The sequence below is a fragment of the Oncorhynchus tshawytscha genome, linkage group LG29, assembly GCF_018296145.1.
Source record: "Oncorhynchus tshawytscha isolate Ot180627B linkage group LG29, Otsh_v2.0, whole genome shotgun sequence".
NCBI lineage: Eukaryota > Metazoa > Chordata > Actinopteri > Salmoniformes > Salmonidae > Oncorhynchus > Oncorhynchus tshawytscha.
This window is the reverse complement of record NC_056457.1, coordinates 12562764-12580091: the sequence shown is the minus strand read 5'-3', so window position 1 is coordinate 12580091 and position 17328 is coordinate 12562764. Positions and strand designations below refer to the sequence as shown.

Below are 17328 nucleotides of genomic sequence, written 5' to 3'. Positions count from 1 at the left end.
GTGATGCTGTTTGGGCTCTTGGGCGTCAGCTTGGGAAAGCCTCAAGGGAGAGCAGACAGTGCATTATAAACAAAGAGCCGCATGTATTGGCCAAAAAATAACACCTCTGATTTTTTTTTCGGGGTGTGGAGAAAAGTGAGGCGGGGCATCCGTTAAACAGTAATTCAACTTTGTCCGGCCTTATTTGTTTGCTATTTAAACATGCAGCATAGGTAAGAAACTGAAGCCGAAACGTAATCACCCTTGTCCAGTGATTTAGATAGTCGGTTTTGTGAAAGTCTTTGCAGGGGTAGTTAGAGACAGCGAGCTCGCCTCCTTCATTTAACACACAATGAAACTCGTTCTCGCTATAGGGCGAGGTAATTGAGCGATGAATTACTTTTTTTCATGAGCAACACACAATGGCACTGATTCTAGTGTAGTTATTATCTCCCATTCTGGTCGTAATTCATCCATCTAATGACAACCCAAAGGAAAATGTTGTCTTCTCCTTTAAATCAGACCTGGAAAAACAAACCGCACTCATCTAAGGGGAAAATGCAATGTATTTTGAGTTTCATATTTCCAACTCCTTTTGCATGGGGGCTTTACAGTTTGAAGGCCTATGAGGTGCCTTTTCCTTTTCTGGAGTCAAGTCTTGGGAGTTTGACTTTTGTACATTGTTGTTCCCTCGGGAAAGGAAATAAATTAGTTTTGCATTGAAAGTAATGCAATTAGCCTCTGCCAGACGTAGATCTCCCAAAGTTGATTATATCAGCAATAATTGAGTAGATGTGTCTACCTAGAATTACATTATAATAGCAAAGAGCAGGGAAAATAAGTGTGGAAGGAGGATATAAAAAATATATAGGGAGATTGAATGAGAGGGAGATGGAGGGAGAGTATTACATGTGTAGGAGGGCAGGCTCATTGTAATAGCTGGAATGGAATAAATGGAAAGTTATCAAACATTTGGAAACCACGTTTGACTGTTCCATTTATTCCATTCCAGCCATTACAATGAGCCCGTCCTCCTATGGCTCCCCCACCAGCCTCCTCTAAAGTATACGTAACAGTGTTTCAGTGAAGAACAAACAGGCGTCAAGTCAACAAGAAAAAGAGGACAATCTTTATTTCAAACCAGTAATAAAGTGTGACAATCTCAATTCAAACCCAATGAGCAAAGTTTGGCAGAGAATGGTAGGCAACTACAATAACCAGAATGCAAGGCAAGGGCATGTTGGTTTCCATAGTGCAGTTTCACAGTTGTCTTCTGAAAACCAAGATTAGTACTTGGGTTCGGGTGCCTAATTTTGTCAACTAAACGCTAGACACAAGCACAATAGATGTTTTAGCTGACGTCACGAAAACGATGCGCGCGCTTCAATGGGGCAGTATGTTGTGATTCTGGATGGCCAGATAACTAGCAACAATGACAAGAAGCTACCATGTGGGGAATCGTAGGTAGCTAGTTTTATCTTGTTCTTGATACCATGTCTTGTTTTTGAGGTGCTTAGACTGAAGTCATGTCTATGCTAATATGGCTCAAATTTGATAGCCAACTAACAACTGTAACGATCTATTTGAGATAAGTGCTCATTGTGCAAATGTATTGTTTTCGATAAACATTGGAGACTAAATATATAACATTTTGTCATCAATCTAACACAATCTGTTTTGCCCTATAGTCGCGCACGTGTCGGTTTTGTTTCTAAACTATCAACACGTCTATGAAATCTGCTAAAGAAAAAAGTTTAACAGAAACGTAACAATTGTTATGTAATATAATAGTTTCACTGGGCTGGAGATCATGTTTTTCGTAATACTTAAATGACCTTGATCTAACATTTCATTAACATCAGTATGCCATGTATCCATAAGATAAACCGTTGTAGTAGTTGATCTGGCATTGTTCATCAACCGTAGGTCATATCATATACATTGTTTGTCATGCAATGCTTATGTAGGACTAAGAATGTAAACGACAGTGTACCCCTTTAAACGCCACATTACCCTTTTATTGCAATGTACTGTCATTAAGTACTGTAAAAACTCCCAACAGGATTTTGTCAGTGCATTGAGTAAACTCACACTGAATTGTATTGTAATCTCAGTGCATTTCTATGCAATCTGATACCATTTCCTTCCCAGAAACGTAGCCTACCAGAACTAGTGATGGACAACAGGTGGTGAAGATCTTTCAGAGGAGAGCAAAGAGCTACCATTTTGAATCTGATCAGCCATTGTCTTCAAGTGTATAACCATTCCATGTTTGCATCTGAAATGGCACCCTATTCCCTATATAGGGCACTACTTTTGGCCAAGCTGGTCAAAAGTAGTGCACTATATAGGGAATAGGGTGCCATTTCAGATGCACAAACCCATATTGATGTCATTAAGCCTGTCTCCCATTACATGAACCATTGGCCATCTAAAATAGAGAAAAAACAACTTACTGTACAGTGTGTCTATTTAAAACTACAGCAGGGTAAATAAGCCAGACATCCCTCCAACCTTACATTATCCAGATTGTGGGCTCTATGTGATTGTTTGCATCATTTCCACTGTTGTAAACTGTTCTATGAATAAGTGTCTGGAGTTACAAACGTGAGATTCCATTTGAAAAGCATGAGTATTCATTTTATGGCAAATTTTCCTTCATGGGCACTTCCTCTGCAGTCGACTATGGGTGAATTGCAACATTCAGCGGGGGGTTAGTAATCAAAAGCTTTGATTTGGGAATTCTAAATTCCAACAGAACAAAGTGTATAAATCAATATCAAATATTTCAGTGCCATTGGACACAGGAAAAATGGGTCACCTTTTTTTTTTTACACAAATGCTACCTGATTCAAAGTATGGAATGACCCTGTGTAGTGGTTGTTTAAGAAATGATAATAATACATTTAGCTAAAATGTGGCTTATTTCCTTCCTTTCTTCTCTGCAACACTTATCAGTGACTAATCTTTGTAATTCCATTTCCAAAAGGCTAATTTAATAAAGGACATGATTTTTTTAGTGCGTTGCCTAGCGGCTGACCTAACTGACTAATAAGATTCAATAGCAATAAAAAAACAGTCTGCGAAAAGAAAACAGTAGGGTAGGGGGAGGGGAAGGATGATAAAGATGAAAAATATATAAAACAACACATTGTTGATATGTGTCTGAGTTCCATGTATGTCACTAGGCCTGTTTCTCCGCCTCCACTACCCTTGGCATTAATCTGCTTTCTTGTCGTCCGGGTTCTTTTCCTGCTCCTCCTCTTCCTCATTCTCTCCGTCCTCCTCGGGGCCCTCCAGCTCGCCGGGGGCCTGCCGAGGCTCGTCCTCCTCGTCGTCCTCCTCCTCCTCGTCGTCCCTCTTCATGAGCTCCATGTCCTCCTGGCCATCGTCCGACTCGGCTGTGCAGATGCCATAGCACATCAGGCTGATCACGCCCAGTGGCAGACCAAACAGGAAACAGCCCAGCACTGGGGAGCTGCGAAACACAGACTGAGAGGAGGGAGGGGTGATCAGGGGAAAAGAAGAAGAGATTGAGAGATTGGCAGAGATGGAGAGATTGATAGAGAGAGAAAGAGAGAGGAGGTTTGGCAGTGGTGGACAGAAGGTAGGGTGGAACAGTGGAAAGAGTCAAATATATTTATGCTGTTGGATTCTGGGTTAAACTTGGAACATTGCTATCCTAGAGACATGACACATCAGAAGTAAGACTATGGTATCTGAGGGGTGATAGACTGTTTTTTTCATCAGAAGTTAATTGTTATCTGTAGGAGCCAGATGGCTTTGGAATGTGCTGTGTAACCGGGAGGCAGTCACATGATTGCTATGGGTGGAGATCTTTGGGTTAGACATCAAGGGGTTTGAGGTCAGGTCAGATCACCTTAAGGGAGAAGGGACATTTTATTACCCCATCACTTCGTCTTCCTGTTGAACCATAAAAGATGTAAGGATTGGAGAGAAGGAGGAGTGCCTAAATTGGAGTATATATACTTGTGGTGGAAACATGTTTTGTCTAATGCAGCTGTATTGATCCTCTGGGAAGAATTAAACTTGGTTAAGCTTTCATAGCACCCGTTGAGTTTTTTTACTCTGATAATTAGATCCTAACAATGCCCTCTATAAGCCCAAAACATAAACACATATTCAATGCCAAACATATCATTACCTAACATGCACTTTTTACGCTTGCCTGGCTCAGTTTTCCCTTCTAAATCAAGCTAAACGGCCCTCACAGTCACACACACAACCCCAGGAACCTCAAATATGACTCTGTATAATTTGCCCTCTTTGCTCAGCATTCCCTTATAAACCAACCTAAATTAGCCTCACCTATGGGCACAGATGAGCTCAGGGCACTACTCCAGTGACGCACAATGTCTTCCTCTAAAATATGGATGAGTGGCAGTGAATCATTGGGCCTTAATAGAGCGGGTAGCAGGGGAGACAATGTGCCGAGAGGCAAGACATTCGGTCAAAGGCTGCTGTCATCCAGGAAGGAAAGGAAGAGAAATCCTGCCGACAACGCCAGGGGAAGAAGAGGGATGGTAATTGCCAGGCGTGTGTAATGCTAAAGATGGATGTGCTATGCTAACTCACGCAGCATCATGAGTCATTGGGTCTAATGCGGACCGTTGCTTCCTTGCAGTGATGTGTATTTGTGTGCACTCCGAGGGCAAGGTGATGGCTGCTTGCTCATCTTGTTCACTGTGAGTGACCAAGGCTAGCAGGGGCACTACTCAAAAGAAACAACTGAGTGCTTCACAATAAAAAATAATGACATTCAGACTGAAAAAAATAACGACATCCTTCTTTCCCATTACAGATTTTAGTGAGGCATGCTTGAACTTCACATAAAAAACAACAACTGTGAAACTTCTATACAACATTTCAAAATGGTAATTTTAGGCCAAAAAAAAGCAATGATTTTCTTTCCCCCCCTCGGTGACCATTTTCCATCAATTTATATTTCCTGCCATATTAGCATTTTTCTAAATCTAATCTATCATTTTCTTTTCCATTTCAGGGCACCTTTAAGGTTTATTCTTGGATCGGGTATAGTCTACTTTCTGAATAGCATTATGCTACTACATCCCATTTTCATTCATATCACACAGTCAGCCAAATAAACAGTAGTCCTCCCTGTTACAAAACCAACTAGCTAGCCTACTGACTTTACTACACTCGCTAAGTCTAGGGGTGCTAGTCCTAGCTATAACCTGATTTGATGTGTGCGGACCGTGATGTATGCATCTGCCCAGGAGACAGCAACCTTACTTGGGTCCAGGGCTAGCTCAGTCTTGACTCCTTTGTCAGCCAGCTCAAACAAGTTATGGATGTTCAAATTAGTGACAAAAAAAAAAAACACAAAAAAGGAAACTACAAAAAGGCATGCCCAAAAAATAACGATTCAAACCAAAGGCCCAAATGGCCCTCAAACTGCAGCAGCCTCACGGCTATGCAAGCTGCCACACTGACTGATTACCCACACCTGTGCACAATCAACACTTAACAAAACTTCCTGGCAGAGCACGACACCTGACCCAGTTGGTGCTGTCACCTGGGGATGGAGTGTGAAAGTGGTAGTGTAGTGTCTAATTGTACTATAAGAACAGCTCCAACAGTTCAAAGAAAGATTTATTTTCTATCCTTCCTCATTCCCTTCCCTCTCTTTCTGTCATCTTTTCTCTCTGTCACGGTTGCAACTTCCTTTTTCAATACACCACTCCTCTTCTATTGACGAGTCATCTCCTTGTCATACGTAACTATCAGGGGAATTTATAGTGGGCCTTAAGACACATACTAGGGATGCACGATATATCGGTGAACATATCGTAATCGACCGATATTAGCTAAAAATGCCAACATTGGTATCGGCCCAAGTCTAGTTTAACCAATGTCAAAGCTGACGGGCATACCTATCTATATAACATCGGTACATGACGTAATGCAAGCATTTCGCTACACTCGCATTAACATCTGCTAACCATGTGTATGTGACAAATTACATTTGATTTGATAATGACGCCACGTAAAATGTTGCTATACGTGCAACACAGCATTCCTAAACTAGCCCACAATGTATGATGTGTGGATCGAGCAGTCAACAAGTCAGCAGTCATTTGAAAGAGTAACAAAATTTCAGCGAGACAAATCAAAGGCGAAATCCATTAAAGCCAAGATAATGGAATTCATTGCCCTTGACAATCAACCGTCCTTTGTCGTGGGTGATGTTGGCTTTTGCTAACTGGTCGAGCACCGGTACACATTACCAAGTGCGCTATTTTTCAGATGTTGCCCTACCGGAGTTACACAGTAATAGCGTCACTGCTATTAACGTCACTACATACATACTATGGAACTCCGTTTTGGTCTTTGCGTGTCAAAAAAGATACAGTAGCACTGTTAACGCTGTACAAAAAAAGTCACCCTCGGCCACGAACGATGTGTTTACAATACCGTGTCGGTAATAAAGCATAATTTATTCGACCGCATCTTCTGGGGTAGCTAGATTTAGCTTGGTACCTAGCTAGCATCAATACAACCAGCCTGAAAACAATGACCAGAATAACCTGCAGCCATTTTCATTATTCTTAGCAATGATTTAGGAATCCTTGTGAGTAAGTATTAGCTAGCTTGCCACTTGTTGTTTGCCTATTGAAATTGAACTTCAGTTCATGAAAATAACTAGCTAGTCAGCAACTTAACCCTGTTGCCCAAAGCTAACGTTATAATCTGGCTAGTGAGGCTCGACCACACCGGGTTATGTGTTGTGAAGCTAGCCACAATAAGGATTAGTCACAATAGTGGAATTTGCGGTTTGCCTTCAAAATAAAGGAACGTCATTGACAGTAATGCAAATGAATACAAATAGTAGAATATGCCATACTTTCATTTTGTGTGGCTAATCCTTATTGTGGCTAGCTTCACATAGATGCGTTCGCCCACCATTAATCAAATAAGAGCTGTCTTATGAATTAGGGTTATTTTAGATGACACCAAGTATATAGTTAGCTAGCTAACTATAGCTACTGAAACAGATGTTGTGTTATTTGACATGTCAAATAGCAAATACATGCAAATACCCAAACGGCGTTCCATAGAAATCCTGGTTGAGAATGAAACGACTGAACAACGAAACAGCAACGCAAGTAAGTGAAAGAAATAGGTTTTGTGTGTCCATGTGCGTCCATTTGTGTGAGTTAACTATTTAACTGTACTAGAATGCTTAAAAGGCCGCTAAAATTGTAAATATCGGTTATCGGCATCGGGTTTTTTGGCAAGGAAAATATTGGATATCGGTATCGGCCAAAAATGTCATATCGGTGCATCACTAACACATACTGTAGCTAGCTACACAGGATATTGTACAGAGGGCTATTTCCCTCCATATTCTACTTGTTATTCAGAAAATATCATGAGAAATATTATTCAAATGAAAAACGGCAACCAAATGTTGTTTTTTCTTAATTGTTTGATGGAGACATCACGACAGCCTACATTTAACCTATTCTGCATACATGGCTAATTTATCCTCCCTCAATCATCCTGTTTTCCCATTTCTCCCTGCTATTTGCCTAATGCTGATTGTGCCCAGCCACTCACCATAATGGTGGACTTGGCATCGAAGGCCACTCGTTTGACCCTCTGGAACATGCCGTCTCCTCCCTGGGCCTGAGGGGAAACACACAGACAGAGGATGTGGTGTTAGAGTGGAGCACTGGGGAGACTGGAATGTGAGCGAGAGAGAGAGAGTGAGAGTGTGTGAGAGAGAGAGAGAGAGAGAGAGATCAGCCTGCCAGCGCTTCCTCATTAGAGTCTTTGACAGCATAGCAGCCATGAGGTGAGCTGGCTGGGCTGGCACGAGCCTGGGGAACAGAACAGGGTTCTTACTCTCCACTGCTGTTTACTTGGTGGGGTTTTGGTTTGTTTTGCCAGGCGAAAAAAAAACCTGCTGAACGCTCTGGGAAAGAGAAGGACTTCCGGTGTGTTTGGATTACAGTTGAATTAATCTGTGACTTTATAATAAACAAGAGGGGGAAAGGATATCACTTTTTCCAGCTGCCATTTAGTGGATTCAATGATATATAGAAACCCCTGATTGCTGATGCTATATATTGGCCATTGAGAGGCTTTAAAGCCATCAGTTGGCCATATTGGCACAACCCAGTAGGAGCAGTCCTCCATAGGAATTAATGGAATCCTATAGTATTTAAATTACATGTTTCAATGACAAAATTACATGTCTTTAAGTATTTGGTTGTTGTAGTGGGGATAGTTATATAAGTTATCTCTAAATATTATACTTTAAGGAATTAAAACATATATTTTCATTTTTTTATATGTATGTTTAGCTCACATAATATAATTTAAAAGTATGCATTAAGGTGTCTCTAATAGAATGAATAGGGGAAAAAATTATAAATGCATTTCTATTGCTTCCAAACATTTTTTTTTTACAACGGTAGGGGGGTGCCAAGATGGAGGCATGGTGGCTTCAACACAGGGCCCCCCATATGTCATCTAGTGTACATATAAATCATTGAGTGTAGTATATTATAATGCCAAATACTGATACTGGAATATATTATATGCCAAATACTGACACTGTAAATAAATATTTAGGAGCCAGAGTAATGGCAGAAAGGCTACGAAGAAGAAAAACGATGTAACATAAATGTCAATCTCAATAAAGGATATTGCCAAAGTGTCCATCCAGTCTCATTGGAATTCCCTGGATAAATAAAGACTAAACAAACCCTGGGAAGCTGCACAAACAATTTGAGCTTTTTGTTGCAGTTAGAATGGTCAAATAAATAGGGGAAGGGAAAAGAAAACCAGCTGTAGCCAAAATGGCGGAGGGGAGTCAGAGAAGAGTGGAGTTATGGACCTGAGCGGAGCCGTCTAGAACACTGTTGATGAAGTGAACCAGCTGCTCCAGGGTCTCCACGGGCTCGCTGGGCAGGAAGTACTGCTCATTAGACGTGTTGAGGATGATGATGGACGGCACCGACACCTCTCTGTGGGGGAGAGAGAAAGAGGAGATTATCACTCTAAAAAAGGTCACAGAGATATGGCAGATAACCAATTCAGAAGATAAACTATGCAGCCAAATGTCAATCTCAATAAAGGATGATTGCAATCGTTCGACTGCAATCATTTTAGCAGTGGAAGGATTGAGGTACAGGCAGGTGGGAGAAATAGATTGGAGGGTTGGAGCAGGGATTGAACCCCAGTCTATGGTGAGGAGAGCAGTATATGCCTTTAAGCCTGGAGCATTAGCACTAGACCACGGACTCGGCGATGTACACTGCAATCTATGCTCACATGTCCCAATTTGACCCCTAGGTTTTCAGATTTGACCTCCAACACCTATTTCGAGACACTGGAATGTAAAAGTTTTCTATTTTTCTATACTGCAGAATATCCCTCTACCCATATGGCCAGGAGTTTTTCTGACCATGTGAGCTGACCTGAGAAAACTCAGGGCCGCACTTATTACATGCGCCGAATACAACAGGTGACTGTGATTACAGGGCTACCATAGGCAGGAGGCTTTTGGCCAGTGGGAGGTCAGGGGTGAGCGCTCTCTATTTTAAGCACACTCACTACCTCTATCAAATCAAATCCCATTTTGTTTGTCACATGCGCCAAATACAACAGGTGTACAGTCGTGGCCAAAAGTTGAGAATGACACAAATATTAATTTTCACAAAGTTTGCTGCTTCAGTGTCTTTACATATTTTTGACAGATGTTACTATGGAATACTGAAGTTTAATTACAAGCATTTCATAAGTGTCAAATGCTTTTATTGACAATTACATGAAGTTGATGCAAAGAGTCAATATTTGCCGTGTTGACCCTTCTTTTTCAAGACCTCTGCAATCCGCCCTGGCATGCTGTCAATTAACTTCTGTGCCACATTCTGACTGATGGCAGCCCATTCTTGTATAATCAATGCTTGGAGTTTGTCAGAATTTGTGGGTTTTTGTTTGTCCACCCACCTCTTGAGGATTGACCACAAGTTCTCAATGGGATTAAGGTCTGGGGAGTTTCCTGGCCATGGACCCAAAAATATTGATGTTTTGTTCCCCGAGCCACTTAGTTATCACTTTTGCCTTATGGCAAGGTGCGCCATCATGCTGGAAAAGGCATTGCTCATCACCAAACTGTTCCTGGATGGTTGGGAGAAGATGCTCTCGGAGGATGTGTTGGTACCATTCTTTATTCATGGCTGTGTTCTTAGGAAAAATTGTGAGTGATCCCACTCCCTTGGCTGAGAAGCAACCCCACAAATGAATGGTCTCAGGATGCATGACAAAGGACTGATGACTTTTTTCCGGATGCCCCAAACAATCGGAAAGGGGACTTTACCCCAGTCCTCAGCAGTCATGTATGTATCTTTTACCATTTTAAAGGTAATCTTGAGAGAATCACTGACATGATGACAGCTGGTCCTTTTGTGGCAGGGCTGAAATGCAGTGGAAATGATTTTGGGGGATTCAGTTCATTTGCATGACAAAGAGGGACTTCATTCATCTGATCACTCTTCATAACATTCTGGAGTATATCAAAATTGCCATCAGACAAATTGAGGAAGCAGTCTTTGTGAAAATGTATATTTGTGCCATTCTCAAAACTTTTAGCCATGACTGTAGACCTTAACGTGAAATGCTTACTTGCAACAATGCAGTTTTAAGAAAATAGAGTTAAGAAAATAATTACTAACTAAAGTAAAACATTTAATACGAGAAGTAACACAAAATAACTATAATGCGACTATGTACACGGGGTACGGGTACAGAGTCAATGTGCGGGGGTACAGGTTAGTCAAGGTAATTTGTACATGTAGGTATGGGTAAAGTGACTTTGGATAGACAAACAGCGAGTAGCAGCAGTGTAAAAACAAATTGTTCAGCAGTCTTATGTTTTGGGGGTAGAAGCTGTTAAGAAGCCTTTTGGACCTAGACCTGTCGCTCTGGTACCGCTTGCCGTGCAGTAGTAGAGAAAACAGTCTATGACTTCAGTGACTGGAGACTTTGACAATTCTTTGGGCCTTCCTCTGACACCGCCTAGTATATTGTTCCTGGATGGCAGGAAGCTTGGCCCCAGTTATGTACTGGGCCGTATGCAATACCCTCTGTAGTGCCTTGCGGTCTGAGGCAGAGCAGTTGCCATACCAGGCAGTGATGCAACCAGTCAGGATGCTCTCGATGGTGCAGCTGTAGAACTTTTTGAGAATCTGGGGACCCATGCCAAATCTTTTCAATCTCCTGAGGGGGAAAAGGCATTTAATATAGGGAGTACTTGAGGGGACTGAGCACACATCCCTGATGGGCCCCCGTGTTGAGGATCAGTGTGGCAGATGTGTTGTTGCCTATCCTTACCACCTAGGGTCGGCCCGCCAGGAAATGCAGGATCCAGTTGCAGAGGGAGGTGTTCAGTCCCACGGTCCTTAGCTTAGTGATGAGCTTTGTGGGCACGATGGTGTTGAAAGCATATCAACCATGATGCCAATTAAATAGTAGATTATAGTGTAAAAAGCACAAGAAACAAAAATAACAAAGAAGCTTTATAGTCAAGATGGGATACACAGTTCTTTTCTTTTCGATGCGGCTCGACTTTTCCTGAGGGCATTGGTATTTGGTATGGATGAAAGGCAATGCGATGCAGAGTTTTTGGAGTGTCATCTTGATCTTTATGCAAACAGTGTGTGACTCTGGCAGCATCATGGGGCCACAGTTAAAGGAACCTTTACAAATTAGAGCTGACAACTGAATCAGAGGGAGTCCAGCACTGTGTGGCCACACAGCTGAGGTGACATATACAGTGTCACACAGACACAGTATAACCCAGAAGATCAGACACAACTGCACAGCTCAACTGAGAGAAGGCACACATATAGATACAATGTACATGTGCGTGCACACACACACACACACACAAACAAACACACAACTACACAGACCAGCTGAGATAAAGCAGGTTGTGCATCACTGTGCACACCGCAGCTGAGCTTAGGCACACAAGCTGCGCACACACACTAGCTTTGTAGACAGCCCTCCACTACACCACCATTAGGCTGAGATCTGGAGCTGTGCATGCACACACACACACAAACACCCCCATCCACAAACCCTACGTGAGTACTCCATCTGACATTCAGCCGAGAACCAACAGATGGCAGACATTTTGAATCAACATGGATTAGCCCATTCACCTTTCAGAGAGCAGACTGCTGGGTCTTTTCAGCAGCACTTCCACTCGCACTCTGCCTGCTTTGCGCATGCATATTGCAGAATGGCTCTCAGTCATAGCAACGGCCATTACGGAGAGTGTGAGAGTCGCCATGGCTCTGGCTCCTCCAGTTTCCACCCAAACACAATGTAATACTCAAACAGATGGGCAGAAACACTAAATCCAGCCTCAGACGTTAAATTACATGGGACCAGGGAGTGTGCGTGCTTGCATGCGCGCACATGTCTGTGTGTGTGCACGTGTGTGTCTGCCAGATATGACTGGGTGATTCTCGCTGCCAGAGAAGGAGCCCAGTAATCTGTGTGATGAAGGAGGGGAGGATAAAAGGCCATCAGATTTATTTCCCTGGCCTTCCTAAGGGAGCGGGATTAGTGGCCATTGACAGGCCGGGATTTTATTCCTCAAAGGAGGCCAATTAATCCTGGGCAAACTCAGTCCGGGGCCGTCCAAAAGAATCACAGAGGACACACACACACACACACACACACAAGAAAGCACATATATACACAAGAATGCAAACAATTGTGTAATCACTACCCACCCTATACACATTTTAATATGTATGTCTATTATAATCCCCCATCACAGTGTCAGCATTACACACAGACACACAGTGTACTTCGATCACAGACATATTCACAGTAACACATTTGCTGTCATCACAAACACACTCTGTAAGCCCCTGGTGTGATTAAAAGAGCATGTTTACTGTAATCTCCCTAACACAAACAATAACATTCCGAGGTATTTAACCCCCCCTCCACATACACTAGGGTTGTCATGATGCTAATATTGCAATTCATCCGAAATACCGTGTTAAGGAAACAAAACATGAAGCAGACTTGTTTTTGGGGGAAAACAGTCATAATGTTGAAAAAATATATATATTTTATAGAAAGTCATTTTTTCAAGGACCATCGAGTTCAGTCTGCTCCGTGTTTTCTTTTTTTGGAAAATCTGGTATCATGACAACCCTAACCACACACACGCTTTGGGCACGCTCATATTAAAAAAGACAAACCAGGTGAATCCAAAACGAAAGCTATGATCCCTTATTGATGTCACCACTTCAGTCAGTGTAGATAAAGGGGGAGGAAACAGGTTAAAGAAGGATTTTTAAGCCTTGAGACAATTGAGGCATGGATTGTGTATGTCTGTCATTCAGAGGGTGAATGGCCAAGACAAAAATATGTAAGTGCCTTTGAACTGGGTATGGCAGTAGGTGCCAGGCACACCGTTTTATGTCAAGAACTGCAACACTGCTGTGTTTTTGACAGTTTTCTGTGTGTATCAAGAATGGTTCAGCAACTTGGCTGGATTGACTCCAAGCATTGGAGTCAACATGGGCCAGCATCCCTGTGAAAAGCTTTTAATACCTTGTATAGTCTACGCCCTGATGAATTGAGGCTGTTCTGAGGGTAAAGGGGGATGCAGCTCAATATTAGGAAGGTGTTCCTAATGTTTGGTATACTCTGTGTATTATGTATGTATGCATGGTTGCATGCATACATCACACACACACACACACACACACAATGTCCTGTGCCCCCGCTGCCCCGCTGTGATCCTGCTGGCCCTGCCAGGCTTGGCGGTCCGGGCTAATTAACAGTGTGGTGGTGTCAGAACAGCAGCAGCACAGGCCTCTCAGAGCATGACACCACACCACGCAGCAGCGAGCCCTGTCACGCAGCTCCATACTGGGGCTTACTGCATCATTAGCACAGCTCTCCCTCCGACAGCCATTAAAGCACAGGCCCAATAAGACTCTAATCCACCAGCTTCATAGGACGCGTGTATTCTCCCCTTCTCCACGGCGGTATCTATACAAGGTAAACCTGGCAGGGAGCTAGCATTAGTGATGGGGGAAAAAAATAAAAAGATACAGTTACATCGGGATATTTTTTTTTTTTTTTTACAATATACAGTGGGGCAAAAAAGTATTTAGTCAGCCACCAATTGTGCAAGTTCTCCCACTTAAAAAGATGAGAGAGTCCTGTAATTTTCATCATAGGTACACTTCAACTATGACAGACAAAATTAGGAAAGAAAATCCAGAAAATCACATTGTAGGATTTTTTATGAATTTATTTGCAAATTATGGTGGAAAATAAGTATTTGGTCACCTACAAACAAGCAAGATTTCTGGCTCTCACAGACCTGTAGGTATTCTTTAAGAGGCTCTTCTGTCCTCCACTCGTTACCTGTATTAATGGCACCTGTTTGAACTTGTTATCAGTATGAAAGACACCTGTCTACAACCTCAAACAGTCACACTCCAATCTCCACTATGGCCAAGAACAAAGAGCTGTCAAAGGACACCAGAAACAAAATTGTAGACCTGCACCAGGCTGGGAAGACAGAATCTGCAATAGGTAAGCAGCTTGGTTTGAAGAAATCAACTGTGGGAGCAATTATTAGGAAATGGAAGACATACAAAGACCACTGATAATCTCCCTCGATCTGGGGCTCCACGCAAGATCTCACCCCGTGGGGTCAAAATGATCACAAGAAGGGGAGCAAAAATCCCAGAACCACACGGGGGGGACCTAGTGAATGACCTGCAGAGAGCTGGGACCAAAGTAACAATGCCTACCCATCAGTAACACACTACGCCGCCAGGGACTCAAATCCTGCAGTGCCAGACGTGTCCCCCTGCTTAAGCCAGTACATGTCCAGGCCCATCTGAAGTTTGCTAGAGAGCATTTGGATGATCCAGAAGAAGATTGGGAGAATGTCATATGGTCAGATGAAACCAAAATAGAACTTTTTGGTAAAAACTCAACTCGTCGTGTTTGGAGGACAAAGAATCCTGAGTTGCATCCAAAGAACACCATACCTACTGTGAAGCATGGGGGTGGAAACATGCTTTGGGGCTGTTTTTCTGCAAAGGGAACAGGACGACTGATCCGTGTAAAGGAAAGAATGAATGGGGCCATGTATCGTGAGATTTTGAGTGAAAACCTCCTTCCATCAGCAAGGACATTGAAGATGAAATGTGGCTGGGTCTTTCAGCATGACAATGATCCCAAACACACCGCCCGGGCAACGAAAGAGTGGCTTCGTAAGAAGCATTTCAAGGTCCTGGAGTGGCCTAGCCAGTCTCCAGATCTCAACCCCATAGAAAATCTTTGGAGGGAGTTGAAAGTCCGTGTTGCCCAGCAACAGCCCCAAAACATCACTGCTCTAGAGGAGATCTGCATGGAGGAATGGGCCAAAATACCAGCAACAGTGTGTGAAAACCTTGTGAAGACTTACAGAAAACATTTGACCTCTGTCATTGCCAACAAAGGGTATATAACAAAGTATTGAGATAAACTTTTGTTATTGACCAAATACTTATTTTCCACCATAATTTGCAAATAAATTCATTAAAAATCCTACAATGTGATTTTCTGGATTTTTTTCTCATTTTGTCTGTCATAGTTGAAGTGTATCTATGATGAAAATTACAGGCCTCTCATCTTTTTAAGTGGGAGAACTTGCACAATTGGTGGCTGACTAAATACTTTTTTGCCCCACTGTATTGTATCGTTTTGACAAAGTCAAAATATTATTGCGCTAGTTGGCTGTACCTGCACCAAAACGGCAGTATTTTTCCTTCATAGCTTGTTCTCCATCTTCTTTTTAAACAGGGAGCCATTTTGTTTTTAGCACTTGACTGATCAAAACTCAGTCTCATGGCTCTCTCTTGTCCCTCTGCAGCAGACATATGGTAAGCAATATGTTTGGAACATCGAATCGCACTAAAATCACAGTATCGAATCGCAATACATAGAGAATCGCAATACATATCGTATCAACACCTATGTCTCATGGTAATTCTGGCAATTCCCAGCCCACTAAAAGCAAATGACGGTCAGTCCCGGGTAATTGACGGATCCAACAGAGTGCATTTTAATAGCGGAGGCCGACTTTAAATTGCGGTTTTATGGAGTCTGACAGTGTGAGGTTACTGCGGTAGCCTAGGAAACCTGGGAAGGGAGTAGGGGGAAGAGAGGAGGAGGCAGTAGAAGGGAGGAGGAAGAGACAGGAAGGTGGTGGTAGAAGAACGGGGTGGTAGAGGAGAGGAAGTACAGAAGAGGAGGTAAAGAAGCCTGAGAGATGGAGGAGAAAAAGGAGGAGACGCTCACCCCATAATGAGGCTGTTGATGTAGTCGTTTCCATCCATGTGGCCAAACTGGAAGTCTCTGGGGAGATGGAACAAGACGAGCAACAAAGTGAGACACAACACGCATACAAACAAGCTCATTTATGACAAACAACTCATCATAAGACCAACAAAATGAAAGGAGACCAACTCATATAAGCATTGCTATCCTAACAAGAGTTATAACACAAGTTTCCTATGAAGACTGAACCAAGGACTCCCTTCTCTCTCAAACGGCACGTAATAGCAAAATAACACAAAATTCCCAAATTCCCATTTCAAAAAAGTATCGGATGATTTACCTAAAAACGGTAAGGCAGAGGAAGGAAGAATTCCCTTTGTATCTCATTGTGTTGTTCTGTGTTGGCGCATGCCATTTGTATCTCATTGTGTTGTTTTGTGTTGGCGCCTGTGTGATGCATTGTGGGAAGAAAGCAGGCGATAGGGATGGAAGGGGTCTGCAGCAGAAGCCGAGGGAACTGGGAAGAACCCAGTCATTTGCACTGAGAGACGGATTATGGCCGCCTCAACATATATATTACATTCATATTAAATCACGGTTCCATCTGGAACACCTGTCCCCTGGGTGCCAAACAATACAGCCGGTGCCAATATCAATGACATGTTTATGAAGACACTCAACTATTATTAAACCCGATCTAATCTGGTTAGGCTGAAGCTCAGTCAGATAATATTGGGCTAAAGACTGAGTACTTGAAGGAAGTGAGGCTTGTTGAATTCTTATTCTAAGATACCAAGCAATTGTGAGACATTTCTCTTACCTAAGAGGAAGCTAGTTTATGGACTTCAATGAATGAATTCAGTGTGTGTTCGTGTGTGTGTGTACATGTGAGACACTTTTGGAAGAATATATTATACACATTTTATGTGGTGAGCGTGTCTATAAATGTCAGTTCATCATAGCAATCACCATAGCTCTCCCTAC

The 17328-nt window shown here is 42.5% G+C and overlaps 1 protein-coding gene and 1 long non-coding RNA gene across 3 annotated transcripts in view; one reads left to right on the top strand and one right to left on the bottom strand.

Moving 5' to 3' along the window:
- Nucleotides 1-1085: 1085 nt before the first annotated feature.
- LOC112227914 (protein disulfide-isomerase TMX3-like) overlaps nucleotides 1086-17328 on the bottom strand; it is a 66596-nt gene continuing 50353 nt past the window's right edge. For both annotated transcript variants that reach the window (XM_024392913.2, XM_042308518.1), the window contains exons 13-16: nucleotides 16366-16422; nucleotides 8867-8996; nucleotides 7582-7650; nucleotides 1086-3471 (exon numbers count right to left, since the gene is read on the bottom strand). In XM_024392913.2, coding sequence (XP_024248681.1) covers nucleotides 3199-3471; nucleotides 7582-7650; nucleotides 8867-8996; nucleotides 16366-16422 — 529 coding nt within the window. In that variant the 3' untranslated portion in view covers nucleotides 1086-3198. The remainder of the gene's footprint in view (nucleotides 3472-7581; nucleotides 7651-8866; nucleotides 8997-16365; nucleotides 16423-17328) is intronic.
- On the top strand, nucleotides 1306-4042 carry LOC121841305. Its single transcript, XR_006080269.1, has 2 exons — nucleotides 1306-1443; nucleotides 3280-4042. It is a non-coding gene; the product is annotated as an uncharacterized LOC121841305 (long non-coding RNA).